General features: G+C 41.1%; 1 protein-coding gene and 1 pseudogene across 2 annotated transcripts in view; one reads left to right on the top strand and one right to left on the bottom strand.

Annotated features, from left to right (window-relative positions):
• Positions 1 to 24830, top strand: part of SRBD1 (S1 RNA binding domain 1) — a 263620-nt gene that overhangs the window by 29510 nt on the left and 209280 nt on the right. For both annotated transcript variants that reach the window (XM_075535621.1, XM_075535620.1), the window contains exons 5-10: positions 6590 to 6756; positions 8179 to 8296; positions 9264 to 9402; positions 13620 to 13716; positions 16393 to 16528; positions 21626 to 21729. In XM_075535621.1, coding sequence (XP_075391736.1) covers positions 6590 to 6756; positions 8179 to 8296; positions 9264 to 9402; positions 13620 to 13716; positions 16393 to 16528; positions 21626 to 21729 — 761 coding nt within the window. The remainder of the gene's footprint in view (positions 1 to 6589; positions 6757 to 8178; positions 8297 to 9263; positions 9403 to 13619; positions 13717 to 16392; positions 16529 to 21625; positions 21730 to 24830) is intronic.
• On the bottom strand, positions 15459 to 15712 carry LOC142430900 (dolichol phosphate-mannose biosynthesis regulatory protein pseudogene; annotated as a pseudogene).

Raw genomic sequence — 24830 nt, 5'->3', positions numbered from 1 at the left:
GTTTTCCAAAACTCCAAATGATAGGTTTCCAAACTTATATGATCCCCTTTTCAGGAAGAAAAAAATTATTCATCATTTGCTTGGGAATTAAAAATGTTTGTACTATAGCCAGCATAAAATGTAGGTATCTGATTTTGCAGCCCTTCTGGATCATTCCAGCAACCCCCAGAGGGCAGTATCGCACACTTTGGGAAACACTGCTGTAAACCACTTTTATTTTGCATAATTAAAAAAAAATTATTTTTCCCAAATACTTTTATTAGGACATAATCCAGACATCCTACCATTCAACATTCCCGCCACATTAAGCGTGTTGTACAGTTGCTACCACGGTCATTTTCAACACGGTTTCCTCCGCTCTCCAATTGCCCTTCCTGCCCACCCAAACCCCCCAGGCACCCTTTCTCCAGTTATCGCCTCTGTAGATTCACCCAGCCTGGGTTTCATAGACCGAAAAACAGAGAAAAATTTGTTACATACAGTCAAGAACCCAGTGCTTAGCCCGCAGTGCCACCAAGGCTGCTTCTGCCTGGAGGTGCGAGCAATGTCAGCATGGCCAGCCAGGTAAGCTGAAATCCTGCAAAAGGGTCTTCATAGCGGATGGGCAAGATTACAACCGTTCTGCGACTTTCTTTCTTTAGTTTGAACAAACCTGAAAAGTCTCATTGCTGATTAGAACTGTGCAGGGAAATGGAAAACCAGTCACGCTAGTACTGGTGACGGTGTCCTTGGGGACTGCACGTGTGCAGGAGGTTTTACAGTCGGGACGAGAGTCATCCTGTCCTGTTGTTTTCCCGCAGTACAGGAGCACTTCTAGACTGGCTGCCGTTTTCTATGAAATTGATGATTGGATTTTCCATTTCTATAAAGAATGTTGGAATTTTGATCAGATTGAGTTGAAGAGATGGATTGTTTCGGGGCAGTATTGACATCTTAATAATCTGAGGGGACTTCAAAAAGCTAGTAGAAAAATGGAATATAGAACATGAATATAGACCATTTCCCCCTTTTTTTAAGTCTTCTTTAATCTCTTTCAGCAATCTCTGATACTCTCTCTTCTATACTTTGCTCATGTGCCCAGTTAAGCTTATTCCTAGTATTTTATTTTCTTGCGTACTGCTGTAAATGATATTAGTCCCCACATTTCCCTTCAGGGTCCTCATTGCTGGTGTCTAGATACCCAGCTGATTTTTGTTGACCTTGTACCCTATAATTTTGCTAAACTTTTAGCTCTAGAAATTTTCTTACAGACTCCTTGGGGTTTTCTATATATAGGATCATCATACCACCTATGGACCTATGGATTGAGATAAATTTACTTCTTAGTTTCCAACCTGCATACTTTAAATTGCTTTTTCTAGTGTTATTATTGTGGCTAGGACTTTATTTAGTACAATATTGCATAGAAATGATGAGAACAGACACTTGGACTTGTTCTCCGTTTTAAGGGGGAAAGTCCTTAGTCTTTGCCCATTGAGTATGATGTTGACTGTTGGCTTTTTACATATGCCCTGTATCATATTGAGAAATGTCCATTTATGCGCTGTGTTCTCTGGAGTCTTCATCAGAAATGGTACTGGATTTTATGAATTTTTCCCCAACATCCGCAAAGATGCTAATGTGCTGGGTTTTCCTTTGTTCTGTGGATGTGACATAGTGTATGGATCGATGATATAATGCTGAGCCATCCTTGGAATAAATCCCTGTGTTCCTGGAATAAATCCTTCTTGGTTTTGGTGTATGACTCTTTTAATAGGTTATTGAGTTCTGTTTGGTAGTTTTTTGAGAATTTTTGGCCCAACAAAGAGTAGAATGTTGCCTCACAAATTTTCAGCTCCTTCCCTTAACTGTAAGCGGCCCCGTGTTTCTTGGAGAAATCCAGAATAGCTACACTCCTTTCTGTGCTTTTTTTCTTTACCCTTTTAGATCAACGAGGAGGTTTTGTTTTCAAAGAAGTATTTTGAAAGTTATTCTAGGAGCTCCAGCATCAAATTGCCACGAGGCCTTGTTTAAAATGCAGAGCTGTAGTTCCAGCTCAAAAGAACCCTGGTGGCCTAGTGGTTATGTGTTGGGCTTTTAACTGCAAGGTCAGCAGTTTGAAACCACCAGCCACTCCTCTGGAGAAAAATGGGGCTTTCTACAGCTGTAAAGTGTTCCGGCCTCAGAAACCTACCAGGGGCAGTCTGCCCTGTCCTATAAGGTCACCCAGTGACAGTGAGCCCCATCTCAAATCCACAGGGCAGGTGCACATTGCCTCCCTTCACCAAGACTTTTTATTTCTGTTCCTGGTTCCACCTTGCGGTTGGCAGCACAGAGGAGGGAGGAAGGAATGTTTCAAAGACCATAAAATCTCTTGCCTGTGGTAATAACTAACTTAGAATTAAGTTAGATGCTTTTTTCACTGAACGTAACTTAATTTGAGTCTTATGAAAATGCTATGTACACCAGACTGGAGATCATTATCTTTACTTACAGAGAAGAAAGCTAAGTCGGAGAGTAGCGAACGGTGACTAGTAACTTCAAAGACACACACCTAGTAGCTTGTTGAGATAGCTTTGAACCCATTGCTCTTTATGCTTCTCTTGCCCTTTCTCTCAAAGTATGGTTCGCTGAAGGCCTTGTGGCTTAGAACCGTCTCAGGCTCGGGGCCCTCCCAGAACCATGACCTTCAGAAAGTGTTTTCAATCGATTCTATTGAAGTTTGAGAAACTGCTCTAAACAGTGGTTCACAAACTTACTCGCATCATTCCCCCCCCCCCCCCCCCTAGATTAGTAACTCTGAGAACAGAGAAGGCTTGGGGCTAGTTCGAGAAGGGATTTTAAAGTAGTCTGCAGTGTTTGGACTTTTACCGAAAGGTAGATAAGAATCACTGGAGCTGATGTTTTAAAACACAAAGTATGAGGCTTGATTGTATCTGTGCTTAGAAATTCCCATACAGGTATTTCCCGATTTAGAAAGTGGTTCCATTATAACTACTCTGTTGTGTGTCCCTTCTGATAGAAGTGACATACCTGTTGTTGTTTTTAGTTAGCATAGTCTGCTACACAGTGTTTTGTACAGTAGATCTTAATATTGAACATCTGAGCATGATAGTATCAGCAAATTAGTATGCTTCAGCTTTATATGTAGGACATAGAACTAATGAATGATAAAATGTACCAATAAACCTGAACAGAATTTATTACAAATGTCTGGTTGTTAAGTGTGATTTGTATATGCCGGGGGTCTTCAAACTTTTTAAACAGGGGGCCAGTTCACTGTCCCTCATATCCGTTGGAAGGCTGGACTATAGTTAAAAACAAAAAACTATGAACAAATTTCTATGCACACTGCACATATATTATTTTGAAGTAAAAAAAAAAAACAACAAACGGGGCAAAAACACCTGGTGGGCCGGATAAATGTCCTCAGTGGGCCGTAGTTTGAGGATGCCTGGTATATGCTGTCATTGGTGGACTTCCTATAATTAGAAGTAATGCAGGGTGCCAGGGAGACAGTGAAATACAAATAACTCATCATTTGATAGAAGATGATGAGCTTAGTGGAAATGGAGCTCCTGGGAAAGCAACATATTCAAGATATAATTTTAAAGTTCACTTGGCCTCCTTGGGATATTGAAGGAATTGCTTAATTTTTTGCTGCAATAAGAGAAAACCCATTTCTGACTTGCTTAAGCAGTAAAGGAGATGTATTGACCTGGGGGCTGTAAACCTAAAGGTTGATGGTTTGATCCCAGTCAACAGTGCCACGAAAGAAGAAAGACCTTTTGTAAAATTTGTGTGTTTCTGTAATAATCGTAGCTAGAAAAATCCTGGGGAGTGATTCTGATCTGTATCACATGGGGTCACCATAGATTGGGTGTTGATTCAACATAAGTTTTATATATATAATTAACCTATCTAATAGGAAAAGGAACCCTGGTGGCTTAGTGGTTTCCCTTGGACTGCAAGGTTGGCACTTCAAAACCACCAGTGGCTCCTTGGGAGAAACACAGGGTGTTCTCTTTCTGCACACTGTTACAGTCTGGGAAACTCACAGGGGCCAGTTGTACCCTTTCCTGTGGGGTCCCTGTGAGTTACTATTGAATCGATGGCAGTGAGTCTGTTCTTTTGGGTTATGTAATAGGAAAGTGTAGGAAGGATGGGTTTTAGATAGGCTGTTTGGAATTGGTCTTTCCACAGTGCTGATTGGGCCAGTCTTTTAATGCCAGGGGGAATGGTGCACTCTATTGTTAATATTGAAAATAACTGGTTACATGAAACATTTCTCGATAAGGGACCAGCTTTCATAGAGTCCTCTGAAAAGAGAAGGAAAGAAGGCTATTGGGGACTGACTTCCCATGTCTTTTGGGCCATGGTATAAGGAGTTTGGATTCTAAATGAAAGGAGAATCATGTAAGGCAGTGGCTCTCAACTTTCCTAGTGCCTCGATCCTTTAATACAGTTCCTCATGTTGTGGTGAACCCCCCAACCATAACATTATTTTTGTTGGCTGATTCATAACTGTAATTTTGCTATTGTTATGAATTGGGCGACCCCTGTAAAAGGGTTGTTTGAACCGCCCCCCCCCAAAAGGGGTCACGACCCACAGGTTGAGAACCGCTGATGTAGGGGTTTTGAATAGTCAAGTTAGTTGATCCAATTTATATTATGAAAAGATTCTTGTTGCCTTAGGGACATTGGAATGGGTGGGATTGAAGTGGATGCAGGGAACACAGTTTGATAAAGACCCAGGGATAATTCCAGGCTACAACTAGACTGGCACATAGGCTAGAAAAAGTGAAACGCAGTAATAGAGAGACGCAGTTCATTTGATTGGTTCTTATGCTGGCTTGTGTTTCAGAGCTGAAGCCCCCCAGTTTTCTGTCTCCACTGCTCTTTGTAGGGGCACAATATAGGGCTATATTGGAAGGAGGACCACTTTGCAAAGGTTTGCCTTGCGGTGCCCGCTGGACTTCCTTGTGAATATGCCAAATAAGCAGTGGTTCAGTGAGTATGGAGCTTAGGAGGAAGAGTTAGAGTTGGCCCTGGGGATCTGGACTGTTCCCCAAAGGCCTCGGGATTTAAGACACCCAGAGGAACGAGATACTATCCTTAGTCTTTCTAGTTCAGTCATTTATTGTATAATTTTGAAATTCAATCTATTCTTTTACCTGGATTTCAGTAAGTAATTGGCAATTCTTTAATGCTTTTTATCGTTTCTTTCCCATTTCTAGCAGATCATAGGCATCAAGGTAGAAATGATAATAAAATGTCTGCTTCTTGTATTTCACCCCCAAAAAAACGACACAGGTTTTTGAGAACAGTTACTGGAATTTGTTTATTCTTTATTCTTTTTTATTCTCCAGGTTGATCCCTTTCAATATTTCTATTTTCATGTTCCAGAGCAAGACCTACATATATATAATTAATTATTTTGCCACTATTATAAATTTACATGACATAAATGTCAGGAGATACAGAAAGGTCTGCCTATCTCAGCCAACCAATTACCCTTCCTGGAAGTAAGCAAGGTCACAGTTCCTGTGACTCATGGTATATAATTTGATATACAGCTGCTTCAGTATTTAAATGGTCACATGGTATTCTACTGTGTGGCATACCATAACTTAGTTTCCTACTGAGAGACTTGACTTTCTTCTTCTTTTTACTTTTAAGTAATTTTGACTATACTAGGACTTCTTTGAAGAAAACATACTGTAAATAATATTTTATGAAGGTTATCAATTGTACAAGGGGGTTTCAAATGGCACCTGGAAAAATCCCATTATCTGTCAACTTCACTTTTCTGTGAACATTTGGAACCTTCCCTTGTATATCAGGATACATTCTCAGAAGTGGAATTTACCCACTTGCCCTACCTCCAGAGGTCATAACAATGTACCTTCTCACTGGCAGTGATCAAAGGTGTCTTTTCCTTGTATCAGTGCCAGTGCAGTGAGTTATCAGCTCCTTATATTTGCCAGCAACCTCAGGGATAAAGAATGTCTCTTTGCACCCTGTTGGATTTGAATGATATAGACTGGTCTCTGTTGTATTTAATTAGCAAAGTGGCTACTTGACTGTTATGATTGTTAATGCATGTACATACTTAATGGAGTTTTTCTTTTTTCAAACCATAGCAAGTAAAATCCTCTCCATGCTTACTGACATGGTTGAATTCCAAAGATTAGGTCGTTATACAAAAGTCAACATTATGCAAAAAATGAAGAATCATATTTCATCACAAAATGGAGGATGACTGAATCACTACGTAACTGCTAAACTGTATCATCATGTAACTGCCAAATTATAGCATTACAAACCACTGAGAATTGTGACCCAGTAGAGTTCATACACAACCAAGTAGTGTTACCTTTGTCCCACAATTTGGCGTTCGTTATTGCTGACATGTGTCCTTAATGCCTAAAATAGTTGGGTAGTAGATTTTGCCATAAAAATGGAATGTATGAGGAGATAATACATGGGAAGAATTTGTAATTTCTAAGTGACTGGAGGACCTAATTGGATTCTCTGTTGTAAACCACACATTATAATATAGATGCTTGCTTTTGAGGCTCTTAAATCACAGAGTATCTTTAATTTGCAGGTCTTATCTGAGAGAACTAATATTGAAGTTTGGGTTTGTGCCAACATTATTCGTCTTTTTAATGATGATAATACTATTCCCTTCATTATACGTTATCGAAAAGAGCTCATTAATAACCTTGATGCTGATTCCTTAAGAGAAGTTCAACAAACTCTAGAAGAGCTGCGGTAAGAACCTTGGAAAGGCTGAACTGGGGTAACGGGAAAGAGAGTGTGGAGAAGTGGTGAAGAAGTATGTTCTGATAGGTCCAATGCTTTATTTCCTGGAGTTGATAGCCGGATACAATTGTCTTCGCACAGGGAAGTGAGCTTTTACTTACTTGCTTACTTCCATGTGTACTGAGTCTCTCTGCTGGTGTGTTTATGCATAGTTCAGGCATTTACCAGCAAGATGGTACTTGGTAGTCAAGGTGCGAGCCTCCAAGTTTGTCCTAGTCCTTGATAGAAACGATTACCAGAAAAGTAAACTTTAGTCTACATCTTCAACAACTCCCATAAAATAGTCCTCTGAAGGGCTCTTTAAGTGGAGAGTTCTTTGAGAGAAAATACACAGATTCCTTTTTTCCTCATTCTTTAAAAAGGCTTTGTAATTAATTATAAATTCAGTTCTAAGTTTGTATGTTTTTCCATAGTTTTTAAAATCCCTATCTCTGAGCATATTGTAATAATTCAGAAATGTGCATATGCAGACTATAAAGACAATAGGATTCTGGCCATATCATTCAGCAGAGCTATGATATCCCTGTTCATTATTCATGCATTATTGTCTGCCTTCTACATGGCAGGCACTGTGATGCTAATGTGTATGTTCATCAAGCCTGCAATGGATTTGATTGATGTGGGTTGTAACCTGACCCCCAAGGCACTCTAAAAGTCCTGAAGCTTATCTTCACAACAAGCCTAATATGCTTCCCGGATGACTGAGTGGCATCAAGAGTTATGTGCTTGACTGCTATCCATAAGGTTCAGAGTTGGAATCCACCCAGAAGCACCTGGGAAGACAGGCCTGACAATGTGCTGCTGAAAGGTGGAGCAGTTATACTGTGCACATGGGGCCCCCAGGATTGGAATCTACCTAATGATAGCACCCAGGCAGCAGTGAGAACACCACGGCTTCAAATCCATAGCATTCCTGCCTCAGATCAACTCAAAAGATAGGACACTCTATTGAATAGCTAACCTGTAACATTAAAAAGTAACTGACCTTGAAAATTAAGGAGAGATTGAAACAAGTATTTCAGCTTGAAGGAGACTCTTGACTCATGGTAACTGCATGCACGGCCTGTGATTCTGCACGGAATCCACTGTAAAAGTCCATTCTTGGGAGAACTGATATGAAACTTGAATGAGAACTGAAGATTAGATGGCATTAAAGTATCAATACTAACTACCTGGTTTGGGTGGCTATATTGCTGCTATGTAAGATAATATTCTTGTTTATAGGAAATACACACTAAAGTTTTGGGGTGGGGGGAAATGTTTAGAAGAAAAAAATTATTTTACCTGCAGTTTTTATGTAAAATTGAGGTCGTTTCCAAAAGAATGTTTTGATGTATAAAGCTTATATATTACACAACTGTTTCTTTCCAGGGCCGTTGCAAAAAAGGCGCATAGTACAATTCAGAAAATTAAAAAGGATGGGAAGATGTCCGAGTGCTTGTTAAGAGCCTTGCTGAACTGCAGAAGTTTTGAAGAACTAGAACATGTGGTAAGGAACCCTATGTAGTTTCAATGTGATACCTGAATATGTTATAATTTGAGTCTTTTTGCAGTTAAAGGCTGGGTAATAAAAAGCAAAATTTATCAGCCATAATTTAATCTAATAGAGTTGTTTATTAAATGCATATCTTTTGTGTGCCCCCTTTGTGCTAGGCATTTGGGTTTATGCAAATCCTTGTTCTCAAGGAATTGCCATTTGCATGGGGGAAGAAGAGTAACTTACACAAGTGGAAAGTGTCAGGGAAATCCTCGCAGCTGAATCCTTCTCATAGCCAAACCCATCAGCAAAAGGTCATTTGGTGGGAGTAACATATGTCATAGAAGAGCTATACTAAATAATTCACTGCACTGCAGGGATCCTTGTGGATTTTTGTGACACCACTTTCAGCAATGTGTGTGGCATCGGATGGAGGTGGGCGGAGGAGTGCATGTGTGCTGGGCGGAGGGGTTGTGGTGACTGCTTTTAGAGGAGCTTGCTTGGGAGAGGACTGACCCAGCCAGTGGGTTTTTTAAGATGAGTGAGACCAAACAAATAATCACTTTTACGTGTATAGAAAAATAAAATAGCTTACTATATTTTAAGTTATTCCTAATGCTTTTTCTGTCTGCTTAAAATTAGGAACACCCGTCTTCATACAGTAAGCATTTTTTGTTTAGTTGTTAATCATTTTACAAACAAAAGCTCGTTCATAAAAGCTCCTATCACAATCCATACATGCATCGTGTCATGCACATCTGGACATTCTTTGCCCTCATCCTTTTCAAAGCATTTTTAGAAATTGAGTTGGCATGCTGTCTGTTGGGAGGGGACTACAATGTAGCAGTGAGTGGATTTCTGAAGAGGCGAGTGGTTAAGACAGGACGCATTTAACATTGGCAGCAGAGCCTCTCCTCTAGTTGTAACATTTGCTTTAAAAAGTGCATAACGTGGTCTCTCTTCTGACCTTTTCTTCTAGTCCGCCCCGTATAAAACCGGGAGCAAAGGCACCAAAGCCCAGAGAGCAAGGCAACTGGGACTGGAAGGAGCAGCCAGGACCCTGCTTGAGAATCCCGGGCAGCTCCATCTGCTGTCTTATGTTAAAGCCAACGTGAAAGGTACTGGCTCTGCTGAAAGACATAGCCCCCGACCTCGGTCCTTTGCTACGCTACGAATTTTCATGTTAAAAATTGTTTTCATTAAGCTAATGACTGCTGCAAAAGAATATAGCACAGGAAGAAGTTATTCTAATAAACCAAACCCCAGGGTTCCCATTACGAAGTATTCAGTTTTCCTTTTGGAAGAAGTGCCAGTTTTTCCATTCAGTTATTGTTTTTCCTTTTAGCATTTATTGATAAGTATTTTTAAGAGGTTCTCTATCAGCTATCTTAGTTGCAGTTCACCTATTCCAGTTCATAACTTGGGTTTTCGTTTTCTTTGTGCTCTATAATATATACATAGAAAATATGAGTTTTATTATAGATAATTTGTTATTTTTTCAATGAAAACGTTTTGAAAATTGATTTCCTCTTTCTCAAGAAACTTCTTATATACCAAGGTTATAGAGTCTCCTTTATTGTGTTCTAGAGGCTTAAGTCTATTTCCAGCAGTGTGCCTAACTGTGAAAGTCATGTTTGCTCTTTTACAGGAGTGCTAGCAATTCTGAAATGTGCATGTCATGTGTTAGGACACTTCCACTCGCCTACTCTTGTACAGGGTTTATCTTCTCTGCAGTTTCCTTCCAGGTCGCAGATGGCTAAGAAAAACCCAAGGACAGTAACCGCGGGTGCATGTCAAGGCGTTGTTGCCAGGGCGCTGTCGCGTCTGCTCCAGCTCACAGGGAATCCACATTCAAAAGATGGGACACATTCTGCAGCACAGCCACCGTCACAGTGCTCAGGCTGGAGCCCCTCTTGGTAGCCACCATGCCGACCTTTCTTGTCAAGGGAGCTCCCCTTTTTGCTGGGCCTGTGCTTTACCGGACTGGATGCTCTTTGCCACCGACTGGTCTTCGCTGGTACCATGTCCAAAGTACTCGAGACAAGGTCCTGCCATCCTCCTCCTCAGGGATTTCTTGCTGAACTTCGTACCTCCACGGTCAGGTCATTCTTGCAGTGCTTGATGTACCGTGACTCTCTCTGTCCGCACGGTCATTGAAATGCAGCGGTTCTTCTCAGCTCTTCTGTATGGGCCAGCTTTCACGTGTGTCCCTGCGCTCGTTCGCACTTTTAAAGAGCTCTTGTGTAGTAGATTGGCCAAGTGCACTGTTGCATTTGATTTCTTGATTCCTGTTGCTTTCCTAGCGTTGATTGTGGGTCCAAGTAAAATGAAATTATTGACTTCAGTACGTTCGCTACTGGCCTACTTGTAAGGATTTGGGTTTCTTATATGGAATTGGAATATCTGTACTGAAGGCTGTGGTCTCTAATCTGCATCAGTAAGTGTTTCAGCTCCTCTTGACTTTCAGCAGGCAATGTTAGGTCATCTGCACATTTCAGGTTGTTAATGAATCTTCCTGCAATCCCGATCCTTCATTGTTCTTCATTGAGTCTCGCTTTTGGGACTTTTTGCTCAGCATACAGACGGAATAAGGATGGTGAAAAGATGCACCCTGATACACACTTTCCTGATCAAAGCATGCATTTCCCCCATGTTTTCTTTGAACAGCCACCACCTTGGTCTGTGTACAGGTTCTGCATGAGTACAGTGAAGTCTTTCAGAATTCCCTTTCTTTGCTAAATTATCTAGTTCATATGATCCACACAGTCAAATGTTGTGCATACTCGTTAAAACATAAGTAGACACATTTTTTGATATGGCAACATTAATGTGGATACTATCCCTCATTGCATGACCTCTTCTGAATCCAGCATCAATTTCTGGCATATCCCTGGTCATGTACTAAGGCAGCCATTTTTTGAATTATCTTCAGTGAAGTTTTTCTTGCATGTGACATTAATGATATTGTTTGATATTTTCCACATTCTTCTTGGCCACATTTCTTTGGAATCACAAGGAGCCTTGGTGGCGTAGTGCTTATGCGTTGGACGGTGATCCTCAAGGGGGACAGTTTGAAGGTACCCGCCCCTTCGAGGGAGAGAGATGGGGCTTTCTGCGTTTGTAAATAGTGACAGTCTCGGGAACTCCCCAGGGCAGTTTTACTCTGTTCTTAGAGGGTTGTTATTAGTTGCCACTGACTTGATGGCAGGGAGTTTGGTTTTTATTGCTTCTTTGGAAGGGGCACACATAGGAATCTCCTATAGTTGTTAGGCCAGAGAGCTGTCTTCTAAATTTCTTGGCATCGATCAATGAGTGCTTCCAGTGCTACATCAGTGTGGTCAAACATTTCAATTGATACTCTGTCGATTGCTTGAATCTTGTTTTCCCCCAGTGTCTTCAGTGCAGCTTGGATTTCTTCCGTTAGTACCGTTGGGTCTTGATCATCGGCTACTTTTTGAAATGGTTGGATGTTAGTCGTCTTTCCTTCTTCTTTGGATGCTTTCTACATTTAATATATTGCCCATAAAATCCTTCCATATTTACACTCAAGGCCTGAGGTTTTTTTCTTCAGTTTGAGATGTGCTGAGCATGTTCTTTTTTTGGGTAATGGCAGGTCTGCAACTTTCACTCCAATGCTCTGGCTTCTCCAGCTGCCTTTTGAAATTGGCTGTTCAGCTCTTTATCACTTGTTCAGTTCACTTTAGGTACTGCATGTTCAAGAGAAAGCTTTCGCGTCTCTTCTGATAACCATTTCTGGTCATTTCTCTCTTGACTGTCTTTTCAGTGACCTTTTTCTTTCTCACGTGTGGTGGTCAAGATGTTCTACTGTTCATGAGATGCTCTCAATTCAGGTGGGTTAGACTCAAGGTCATATTTTGACCCTTCGATTTCTTTTTCTTCAGCTTCAGCCTGAACTTGTGTATGAGTAATTGATGACCTGTTCCACAGTCAGCCCTGGTCTTGTTGTGATTGCTGGTATTGAGTTTCCGTCTAGGATGTCAGTCTCATTTCATTTATGACAACTTCTAATTTTCCTATCTCGATACTTTATACATTCAGTGCCCTGGTTCTTAACGGATATTTGAGTCATGTTCCAGCATCAGATGGTCAGGAAACTCTTTAATTCTTGGCCTAGTCTGAGTTGGGAGACTGAAATGTCTGTAGGGGGCAGTCTTGGACTATAAAAATCTATAGATTACCCCAAACTACAGAGAATCATAGTATAGCATACCATTATCTGGCTCTGTTCTAAAAAACCTAGTAAATATGAATTTTTAATTAAAAAAATTAAGCACACGTGTCTATAGAAATATAAATAAATGTCTGTTCATCCACAAATACATACATCTTAAATCTGTTTTTTAAAGAACAGTAGTGAAAAGCACAAGAACTCTGATTGAATTTAGAGTTAATTGAATTAATTGAAAAGTAAATTTTAATTAAGATTTCAAATGTGTGGCTATCGATTTTCAATGGTTGCTACACTGGCTGTTTTAAAAGCAGCTGAGCTGCTGCGGCCAGCATTACGGTTAGCCACAGCGGGGACTCTGTGTGCCTGTTCTTGGTGTGTTTTGTTCCAGTGGAATGTTAGAGCTTTCAGAATCCTCAATCCACAGTTTATTTTTAGTTTTACTCCTTACCATGGTGTTATTTTCCTTTTACCCTGCCTGTGTCCCCTTTGGTACAGAGGTTTTGCTCGTTCATATTCTTCCTGAGATCTAAATGAGTCGATTTTTAATAATCATGTCTCCTTTAACTGTGGCCTATATGTTGATGACCTTGGAGTCCATCACGGCAGCACATGGTGGTACCTGCGGTCACAGGCATGGCAGGGCCCTGCACAGTTCCAGGAGGGCGGGGCCCCACTGCCCTTACCTTTAGCCTACGCCCTGATCCAAGTGGGTAGGACTTGCAGAAAATTCCAAAGAAGCTTTGCACTGCTTTTGACATTGTGCGTGAAATGTTCCCCTCATGTTTTATTCTAAACGCATCACAATCTCCCGTAATCTCCATAGTTTGATATTGATTTTATCAGTCATTTTTCTTGTCACTTCTCAGATGACTGTTTAAGAAGCCAGATATTTCAAGGTTATTATTTTTTAATCCCTTCCACTCCAGTACAAGGTACCCTGTGTGCCATAGGCCAATAGGAATTTGTTCATACTCAAAAAATTATTCTGTGTCACCAATATATTGCCTCAAGGAGATCCAGAGCGTTCCTGTGTTGTCTCCCACGAGGGGCCGTTAATTGTTCTGTGTGTCTTGTGATTTAATTAGAGACTTTACAAAACTTATCTTGTAGTTTTTTTTTACCCTTTCTTTTTTCTCCCTAAAGGGCTCTCAGCACTGCAGGACATTGAGACGGGAGTGCAGCATATTTTAGCAGACATGATTGCTAAAGACAGAGATACACTGGACTTCATTCGGAAACTGTGAGTAAGTCTTCTGGGGTGTCTGCCTTGTGGAATCCTGCTCTTGAGGGTGCCATGGTCAGGGCTAGCTCTAGGACTCACTAGAAACCGTTTGCTTGCAGACTTGTGTTCCTAGCAGAACTCTTTGTTCAAGCAACAGAACTTTAATATATAAAACAGATCAAAGTAAAGTTTCTTTAATTGAATTCTGGGCAGGGTGCCTGGCACTCTGCCTGCTCGTCTCATCCTCTGCACGGAGGCACCTCAGAGGAGGGTTCTGATGGACCCAGTTCAAAATCGACCTTAGATTTCATGTACTAACGAGAGATTCATGTTCATTTCCAGTGGGTGGCGTACGTTTTAAACATACTGTGATGTATCTACTCAATATGATAGTATCCCATCGCTTGTTCTCAGCAATGACTGGCCTGAGAATATGTAATATCAGGCATGGCGGAGAGCTTCTTACCTGGGATCACCATGTCCTAGACCCACCATGTCCTAGACCCCACTTGGGCTTGTGGATTTTATATAGCATTAAAAAAAGACAAGACATTAATGTGCTGCTTTACGTACTCTGCCCTTCCTTCTCCGGTGCGTGTCAGCAGAGGACGGAGATGGGGTCAGGCAGAGGTTTGTCTTCCTGTCTCTCTGTCGCTCTAGCTGGGTAAGTAAGCCCTGCAGTAGGTGAGTCCACGGACTAAATAAGGAGAGAGCTTTCCTTTTGTTGTTTTGGTGCCCTGCCTAGAAGGGATGAGTTGCAGTAGGAGAATTACCCGCATTTTCACTTTTGTTTCTCTGTTGTTATTGTTGTTTGTTTCTTCATAGTTTGTTTTTTTGGGGGGGTGTTTTTTTCCTTAAGATTAAAAAAAATCATTTTATTGGGGGACTCATACAACTCTTATCACAATCCATACAGACATCCATTGTGTAAAGCACCCTTGTACATTCATTGTCCTCATCATTCTCAAAACATTTGCCCTCCACTTCGGCCCCTGGGATCAGCTCCTCTGTTTCTTCCTAGTTTTGTCGGCATATAGTTCACACCGTCTACAATTCACAGGTTCACTCATGTTAGAAGTGCGGCACAGTCGTCATCACATATCATGTCAAAACATTTTCTTCTTTCTTGTACTCGTTGGCTCCCACTTGCCCTCTTATTTTTTTTATTATTTTATTTGACCAGCACCTGCTCAACATTTATTATAAAACTCCCCTGAACAGGCAGGCACTGGAGCTGGGTCTCCATGAGGAGTGGGCAGTCTGTGGGCCCATTGTGGCCACTCTGGCGATGACCCTTCCCCAAAGTTTTCCAGGCTCAGAAGTCCTTGCAGAGTCTGACAGTCCCCAGCTTTTTGAGAAAATTGCTTTTGTGGGGAGCAGGGCATGGTGGGCAGAGACCATCTGTTCCCTTGGACCCTGATTCCAGCATCTGCAGGTGATGGGCAGGGGACTGCAGAATGAGGGCAGAACTCAGAAGAAAAGGTGACATGAGTCTGAAGGTGAGGTAGGGAGAACCAACATCTTTCAGATCCTGGGCCAGAAGCTGGGAGAAGGACATGTCCATGCACCCCTCCCTCCTGGCTTCCAGAATAGTGAGCTGGGGCTGAGCAGGGCTCTGTTCAATCAGGAGCCAGTTCCATGGGCATGACTGTAGGGCAGCCAGGCCAGAGGGACCTCTCAGTGCCTTGAATGGTCCTGGGTACCTTCCTGGCCTGGAGATAAGTAGAGAAGGGATGGGCAGCTCATCCCCTGCTGGACCTTTACTGAGCCTTTCTGGTCACCTTTTGGTTCTTCAGCATCAGGTAGGTGATGAATACGCACACGAGCAGGAGCAGCAGGAGGCTTGCCACCAGTGGGATGCCAGCAGCAGAGGCTCGGACCAGAAGTGGGTGTGTCTGGTATGCTGGCTGTCCATGAATGGCAGGAGGATCACCCAGCCGGTGCAGTATGGGAAGATGATTAGGCGAACAGCAACAAGGCCAAGTCCCTCCACTTGGTCTGCTCCTGTGGCCATTACCCCCACTTCCGACACCCTCCTTTTATGTTTTTTAAATCATTTTATTGGGGGCTCGTGCAATTCTTATCACAATCCATACATAACATCCATTGTGTCAAGCACATATGTACATTTGTTGCCATCATCATTCTCAAAACATTTGCTTTCTACTTGAGTCCTTAATATCGGCTGCTCATTTTACCCCCTCCCTCCCCACTTCCCCCCCTCCCCCAAGAACCCTTCATAATTCCTAAATTATTATTATTTTGTCATGTTATACTATCTGACGTCTCCCCCCGCCCTTTTATGTTTTTTATAAGTGATTATGTTGCTATAATTTGGTCTGGTTTTGTCAGACCAATTGTCACCAGAGGTTATGCTAACCTAATCTCTTTTCCCTCCTTTTTGGATGATTTCACAGGCCAGAGTTTCTGGTTTGATTCTTGTAGACAGTTTCAGTCTCTTGCATTGTTGCCGGTGGTGTCTGTGCACGCGTAGACATTTTATGGGGAGAGTGGGCCTGTGCTAGCATCACCAGACCAAGAGGTGGGGTCCTTGGTGGTGGGTCAGTGACGTTATTCTTACAGTTGAGCTGCATCTGAAAAAGAAAAAGAAAGAAAACCCTGTCCCTATTTGCTTCTCCACCAAAGCTCCCCTTACTAAATGCTTGCTTGTTGAACATTTCTGTGTCTCAACAGGTGCCAAAACAGACCCATTTGTATCCAGTCAAGTCTTGCTAAAGTGTCCTCAAAAAAGGTAAATGAGAAAGATGTGGACAAGTTTCAGCTCTACCAGAATTTTTCATGCTCCATAAGAAACATCCATCACCACCAGGTAAACAATGAAACTGCTTACAAATACCTAGAGGTAGCAGTCATGGTGCTGCTTTGGATTTACCAACTACTTCACTTACCAAGAATTTAGTGTACATAATTCTTACTGCCATACCCTTCCTATCTCACCAGTTGGGGAGCTTAAGGCTTGGAGATGTGGGAATTAACAGCAGAGCCGACAGTAAAACAAAGCAAGCGTCTTGACTTTTTGGCTGTGATCTTTCCTGTTAGATACTTGGATTTGAACTCACTTTTGATTCGCTTCAAAACTTCAGGTCAAAGCTGTCTGATCCAGAATCAAAGTGTGAGAGACCTCACTTCGTTGTATTGACCATAGGTATTACATGGTGGTCTTTTCATTTTCAATGCAGTCATTTTTTTCCTCATTGAAGTCCATCTCCATTGTGAAATGTGGCTTTTAAATCACGTATTCAAAAGAAAGAGTTACAAACCAAAACCATAAGCGTGATCGCTTTTGTATTTACTGATGTAACTACATTTACCCGTACTGTATTTCTTCATATAGTTTCCACCACCAGTTGCACTTTCATCAAGTCAGTTCTGACTGACGGGCAGAGTAGAACTTTGCCTGGGGGTTTCTGAGGCTGTAAATCTTTAATGGAAGCAAGCGGCCTTATTGCAGAACAGCTGGTGGACTTGAACCCACCAACCTTGTGGCTAGCAGCCCAAGACGGACGCAAGGCCACCAGGGCTAAGTTAAACCTATGGCTTTATTAGGTAAGGTAAAAACGAGCAAGAAGCCCTCAATAATATATTTTGATGGATTAATATTCTTGCTAAATCAGAATTCAGTCATTCTTTGTTCATCATTGTTGTACTCTGTAGGATAGAATTTATTAAAGATAGTCTCATATGAAGAATTTTCATTGCTGTTCAGTACTCATTCCATTCTTTAGAGAGCTAGCGTCATCTGTGGCTGACACTGAAGTCCTTGCTTAGCCCTAGTTACCGTTGATTTTGTACGAAGCATTTATGTTCCTCATTACTTTATGTTTGCTGCTAATGCTATTTTTCAATCTATAAAAATACCTTAAAAAGTAATAATTTTTACTTAAAATTTGAGTTTATTCCCCAGTTAATATATTTAAATAGCTTTAATATTTAAGTTAAAGTTTAAGTTAATGATATTTTCCCCCTCTGACTGTCTTTTCAGTATGGAAAGCAGAGTGAAATTGTTCTATAAGTAATAAGTTGGAGTTTTAAAAAGAATTTTTTTTCTCTTTTAATTGAAGTATAAATTTTATTTCCAGTATGAAAAATGTAGCAATTACAAATTTTCTCTATAACTAAACTTAATTTGTGTGCCCCATTTTCTTTTTTTTAACAATTTATTGGGGCTGATACAATTCTTTTCACAGTTCATACATATACATACATCAATTGTATAAAGCACATCTGTACAGTCTTTGCCCTAATCATTTTTTTCTCTTTTCTTCTTTTACATTTTATTAGGGACTCCAACAACTCTTACCACAATCCATACATATACATACATCAATTGTATAAAGCACATCCATACATTCCCTGCCCCAATCATTCTCAAGGCATTTGCTCTCCACTTAAGCCCCTTGCATCAGGTCCTCTTTTTTTTTTCCCCCCCTCCCTCCCTTTTCCCCCCTCCCTCATATGCCCTTGGTAATTTATACCTCGTTATTTTGTCATATCTTGTCCTATTCGGGGTCTCCCTTCCCCCCTTCTCTGCTGTCCCTCTCCCAGGGAAGAGGTCACATGTGGCTCCTTGTAATCATTTCCCCCTTTCCAACCCACTCACCCTCCACTCTCCCAGCATCGTCCCTCACGCCCTTGGTCCTGAAGGTATCATCCACCCTGGATTCCCTGTACCTCCAACCCTCATATGTACCAGTGTACAGCCTCTGTCCTATCCAGCCCTGCAAGGTAGAATTCGGATCATGGTAGTTGGGGGGAGGAAGCATCCAGGATCTGGGGAAAAGCTGTGTTCTTCATCGATACTACCTCACACCCTAATTAACCCATCTCCTCTCCTAAGCCCCTCTATGAGGGGATCTCCATTGGCCGACACTTGGGCCTTGGGTCTCCACTCTGCACTTCCCCCTTCATTTAATATAATATATATATACACATACATATATACATATACACATATATACACATACATACACACACTTATATCTTTTTTTTTTTTTTTTTGCATGATGCCTTATATCTGGTCCCTTGGGCACCTCGTGATCGCACTGGCCGGTGTGCTTCTTCCATGTGGGCTTATTTGTTTCTGAGCGAGATGGCCGCTTGTTCACCTTCAAGCCTTTAAGACCCCAGACACTATCTCTTTTGATAGCCGGGCAAAAAGAATTTTTTTTAAGTTGGATCATTTTAAGCTTGTAAGAAAAGTACTTCTGTTGTTATTTAGCCTTATAGAAATGTGTCACATTGTATCCTGCCGAGGAAGAATTTAGTTTTATGAAAGCCCCATCTATTAAAATTAAATTAAAGTACAGACCAATGTAAATTAAATAAAATTTATGAATGTATAGTACAGTTATGTTTCTTTCATTTTTAGTTATAAACTAGATTATGCTATTGATGGACACTGTTGGTGAACTTGGTTACATTTACTGGGTTCATTTGGGTTTAAATTGAACATTTCAATATTTGGTGTAAAAGTGCCTGATAAAGGAATAATTTTAGATAAGAGACTCATTGAAATAGAATTAACATACCATAAAAGTCATCTATTTAAAAAGTAAAATTCCATTATTTTTAGTATATTCAGAGCTTTATAGTCATTCTCAACATAAGTTCTGGAGCTTTTTTTACCTTAACAGAAATATTTGTACTGCTAGAAGCTGCTGCTCATCCCCTCTTTAGCCCCTGCCCGCTCATCCCCAGTTCTCAGCAGCCAGCTTCCTATCTTTAACAATTGACCTATTCTAGATGTTTACCTAAATGGAATAATAAATCTTTTATGTCTGATTTCTTTCACTTAATGGCATGTTATCTAAGTTCACGCACATTCTATTATCTGTCAGTCCTGCATTTCTTATTGCCAAATGATATTCCATTATACGGCTGTACATCACATTTGATTTATCCATTCATCACTTACCGTACATTGATAAGAATATGCTTTTTAATGGACCTGTTTATCATAGATATATTTCTCAGAGCAGAATTGCTGGGTCTTAATGGTAACTTTGTGTTTAACCTTTTGGGAGACTGCCAGATTGCGTATCAGAGTGACTACACCTTTTAAATTTCGTGCTGCTGAAAAAAATACCACAAGTGGATGACATGCACAAGCAGAAAGGTGCTTTTCACCGTTTAGGAGGCTCGAAGTCCACATTCAGAACACCAGCTTTCAGGGAAGGCTTTTTTCTCCAGTAGGTTCTGGAAGAAGCTGTGTGTCAATTAGCATAGCCCCTTGCTAGCCTCATTTTGACCCTTGGTCCCTTGCCTGGCCTTTACCCTGCTTAGGAAAATGTTACAAAGCTCTTCTGCTTTGCCCTCAAGTGCGCCCAGGGACTCTGTTCCTCCAGGAAGCCCCCCGGCCAAAGACACTCAGTTCTCTTTCATTCAGTGGGTCTGCTGGTTTTGCTGCTGCTGCTGTGCACCATCCTGCACTGTCTCACAGCCTCCTCTCTGTGTCTCCTGGTTCAAGGGGACTTTCAGCACAGGAACCCCAGGCTCAAGTGTAGGTACACACATGGCTCTCACACCTTGGTGTTAGATAGTAAGGTTCTCTTCTTGCCTCTTGCTCCTTTTATTTCTTAGGGCATAAAAGCTATAACTCAAGTAAGGCTGTGACTTGAATAAGTCAGGGACTCAAGATTACCATTTGATACATGGCAATCCTGCCTCATTAACATAACGGCCACGTCACTCCCACATGGTTACAAACCAACAGAGGGTAATCACACAATCATGAGCATCAGGGTCTGGCCAAATTGACACAGACCTTGGGATACAGTAGATCTATTAAAGAGGCGCAGAAGTTTTAAATTTTATGAAGTTCAGTTTAATTGTTCATTTGTTGCATGTACGTTTTGTGACATAGCTAAAAAGACTTTATGATTCAAAACCGAAAACCTGTTGCCATAATCAATTCCATCTCACAGTGACCCTCTATAACAGTGGTTCTCAATCTGTGGGTCGTGGCTCTTTGGGGATCGAATGACCCTTTCACAGGGGTCGTCTGATCCCTAACAGTAGCAAAATTATAGTTATGTAGCAACGAAAATAATTTTATGGTTGGGGGGGATGTCACCACCACATGAACTGTATTAAAGGGTCACAGCATTAGGAAGATTGAGAACTGCTGCTCTGTAAGGTTTCCAAGGCTGTCAATCTTATGGGAGAAAAAACCCTTATGTTTCTTCCATGGAATGGCTGGTGGGTTTGAACCACTGATTGACTTTACTTAGCAATGTAAACCTAACAGGGCCACCAGGCTCCCTTGTGTTTTTAAATAGTTGTTCCTTAATATTAATACTAATTAAAAACATGGACAAGTTGATCTTAGTTTATATTATTCCGTCTTTGATAACTTGTCAGCTTTGTGATTTGAGGTGTTACGCTCACGAAACTTTATTAAATGCAGATGATACTATGTATCATCAGAGGTGGCGAGGATAAAAGTATGTGTTTGATGATGGAAAAATCTATTTGAAGAGCTTAAAATGGCAGGCAATTTTTAACTATTTAATAAATGATATTAGCTGTTCACATTTCTGTAATGATTTTGCTTATTTGTATTCATCTTCAGCAATCTCATTTCTCAAATCTAAAATTAAGATTTTTTCATTTCCAAATGAGAAAGCATTTCTATTAGTATAGTCTGAAGAGCATTTAGATTACTAAAGCTTCTTCCTGCGGATGCCACTTTGTACCCGTGTTTTACTGTCAAAAATATGGCATGGTATTTTTTTTAGTGAGGTATGTTACTTGAAGTATAAACATAATTATTTTAAAATAAATTCTTGGTGAATAAAAATTCACATAACCCCAGGCTGAATGGCTACATGATTTATTTTATAGACATCGACTGCTTAAATGTATCATTTATTTATTTTATAAACCATCAGTCTGTGTTTGCATTCAGATTCTGGCAATTAACCGTGGAGAAAATCTGAAGATATTGACAGTTAAGGTCAACATTCCCGATGGCGTGAAGAATGAATTCTGTAGATGGTGTATCCAGAACAGGTCTGTATGTAGATTTCTAGTAGGATTTCATTTTTGTCCTTTGGAAAATAACAAGCAGAGGTCTATATGAACATGTATGGACACATAGCCACTGTCTTAGGAAAGGTAATGACAGAACAGTGTATGTGGTGCTCTCTGTAGAACGTCATGGCACATGAAAGGAGCCGTGGCAGTCATCTGTGGGGCTGATGATCCAAAGGTCTGCAATTGGGACCCACTTGACTCTCAAAGGAAGCAAAAAGAAGCTGTCTGCCTCCAGGAACGTTTGCAGCCTACGAAAGTCGGAGCATGTCTGTTCTGTGCCAAAGGGCTGCTGTGAGCCGGTCGACTGTAGCAGTGGGTTTGAGTTTGCTATGGTATAAAATGTGCTTCCATGTTTTATGTTTTATGGATGATTGAAACGAGGTGTAATTTATTGACTATTACAGTATATGTCTCTCAAAGTGCTGTCTGTTGTTACTAGGCGCCATTGAGTCCGTTCTGACTCAGAGTGACCCTGTGGTACAATGGAATGAACCGCTGCCCGGTCCTGGGCCCTCCTCACCATTGTTGCTAGGCTTCAGCCCATTGTTGCAGCCACGGTGTCAGACCATCTTGTCAACGGTCTTCCTCTTTTTACCAAATAGGATGCCCTTTTCTAGGGACTGATCTCCTGGTAACATGCTCAAAGTACTTGCTCCTTCCCTCTATATGATTTTTTTCAGCAAAAGGGGAACCTTCCTCCAAGTTTTGTTATAAAGCATTGGGATTATTGTCCTAATTTCCTTTATAGAAATATTTTATATATATAGGTCACAATGATTTATGGACAGATTCTAGATGATTTTCCTATAAATATTCATAAGGCTTAGTATCATAATCCTTAACAGTTAAAGGATTATTACTGTGCCTTTAGCCTACTATTTTTGTACTGTGTAAATGCCTGGTTTTGATTTAATTAGTTTTCCTTGAGTTTATCTGTATTGTGTTTTATTTAGTGATGTTTGAGTAATTGGAACTATGTAACCTATGCTTTCATGCGTTTCATCACTGTGTCGTAGAGTATCCTGTTCATTCAGGTTCTAGAAGGTCTTGGTCCTAGAGACTTGGTAATTCCAGGAGCTGAAGCACGTCTCTGAGAAGTACGCGACTGTCTGAAGGACTCTAACATTTCCTGTAGACACATTTGAATACTGGGGTGCTCACGTGGGGAGCCGTCTTCATCTTTCCCTTCTCTTCATGCTTCTCCCATCTCCCTGCTCATGCTTTCATTTGTTTAGGCTTAGTGTTTGCCGGTCCACCGGCCCCCGTGTCTGACTTTGGTAAGAATGCAATGAATCAGATGGACACTGGACAAGTAGCCCTTTGTAACTTTCAGCATGATCTTGAACTGAGAGATACAAAGGGAAGGGCAGTGAGTGTATCGTAAGAGGCTGTCACAAGTCACCCTCATGTATTCAGGATCAGGGGTGTACACAGGTCAGGGATGAGAGAGAGAAGTGACAAAAAGTGAATTATTGAGATAGAGGCACAGGCCAGATCATATTTAACGTTTAACTGGTCTCCCCAGGGGTTTTGTTCTGCGACGTATGGGCATGCGAAACTAGTAACAAAAGAGTGGCGTGGTTTGGTTCCTTTTTGAGAAGACCGCCTTGGGTACACTACGTACAAAAGTATTGGGAAGGAGCCACAGGTAAATGTGGGTGATATTAGGACAATAATTAGGATGATCCCAATAGGACACTGATTTAAGAGGTACAATCTACACACCTAGGGCAAAGTATCCGATGATGTAGATTTCGGAAGAGTGGTAGAGTGAAGCAGGACATTTGTGTGGTCTGGATGACAAAATAGATAGATGATAAGCTATAAAAACATAAAGCCACAACCTCCTGCGATCAAGTCCATCCTGATTCCCAGCAGCTCTGTAGGACACAGACGAACTGCTTAAATCTTTATGGGAGCAGACAGCTTTCCCTCAGGGTGCGCAGTGTGTTTGAACTGCCCGCCTCATGGTCAGCCACCCAATGCTTAACCCAAAGTGCGACCACAGCTCCCAAATAGAGAAAGCACTAGATAGTTTTGGTAGTCATTGATTTAAGTAACTCTTGTTATTCCCTAAGTTGACTAAAACAGTGAAGTATTAAAATAAGATCTAGATAAAAATTCAGCAAACAAATAATTCATTTTGATTTGTATGCTGCTGGTACAAAAGTGTGAATATTAAAAGGATTTCTAAACGTATCAGATGCTGAACTAGTTCTTATGTTTGTGAGAACTCTGAAGTTCCAAGTGTCTACATTTTCTCTTAAACAAAAACACATGTGAAGCAAGATCTCAATAATTTCCTGTTTATGAGTTGGGCTGTATCATGACCAGACTGGGCTTTTCGAGCCTGCAAATTTTTGTGTTTTTGATTTAATGAGAGAATTCTGTTAACAAATAAAGGCCTGAACCCACAGATCGAGCTCTATACGCCTTTATGGTTTCTATAATCTTTAATATATTCTGTTAGGATCAGGAGCCCTGGTAGCATAGTGGTTATGCATTTGGTTATTAACCACAAGATCAGCATTAAAAACCACCAGACGCTCCTCGGGAGGGAGATGAAGCTTTCTGATCCTGCAAAAGTTACAGTCTCTGAACCCCCCACAGGGCAGTTCTACGCTGTCCTACAGGGTCATGAAGAGTCGCCAGCCACTCGATGGCCACTTGAAGGCCCTACTCAGCTCTAGTGACTTGTCCTGTTTCTCAACAAGAATGAGGAACATCTATTGCATGGGATGGTCCTAAAATATTCAAAGATTGTCACCTTATTTAAACTTATTTGAAACACTTTGTAGGTTGATATTTTTTTCAAAAGTCAAATAGAATCTGTGAACTGCTAAAATTCATCCTATTAGCAGCTAATCCATGGTGTGATGGTTAGGGTTTATATTAACTTGTTGCACCTGTGTGAAGGTAGGGGTGGAGTCCAGCCTATCAATGCTGTCACTGATGACGCCTCCTCAGGAGTATGGCCTTTTTTAAGTGAGGCGCTGAGGGGTACTGGTCACTCTTCCTCCTTCTTGCTCCTCTTCGACCTCCTGTTTGTCTGAAATCTGGCTCTGGGGTTGGGTGCG

This window comes from Tenrec ecaudatus, chromosome 17 (genome assembly GCF_050624435.1).
Source record: "Tenrec ecaudatus isolate mTenEca1 chromosome 17, mTenEca1.hap1, whole genome shotgun sequence".
Lineage (NCBI taxonomy): Eukaryota > Metazoa > Chordata > Mammalia > Afrosoricida > Tenrecidae > Tenrec > Tenrec ecaudatus.
This window is presented reverse-complemented; position numbering and strand designations above follow the sequence as displayed.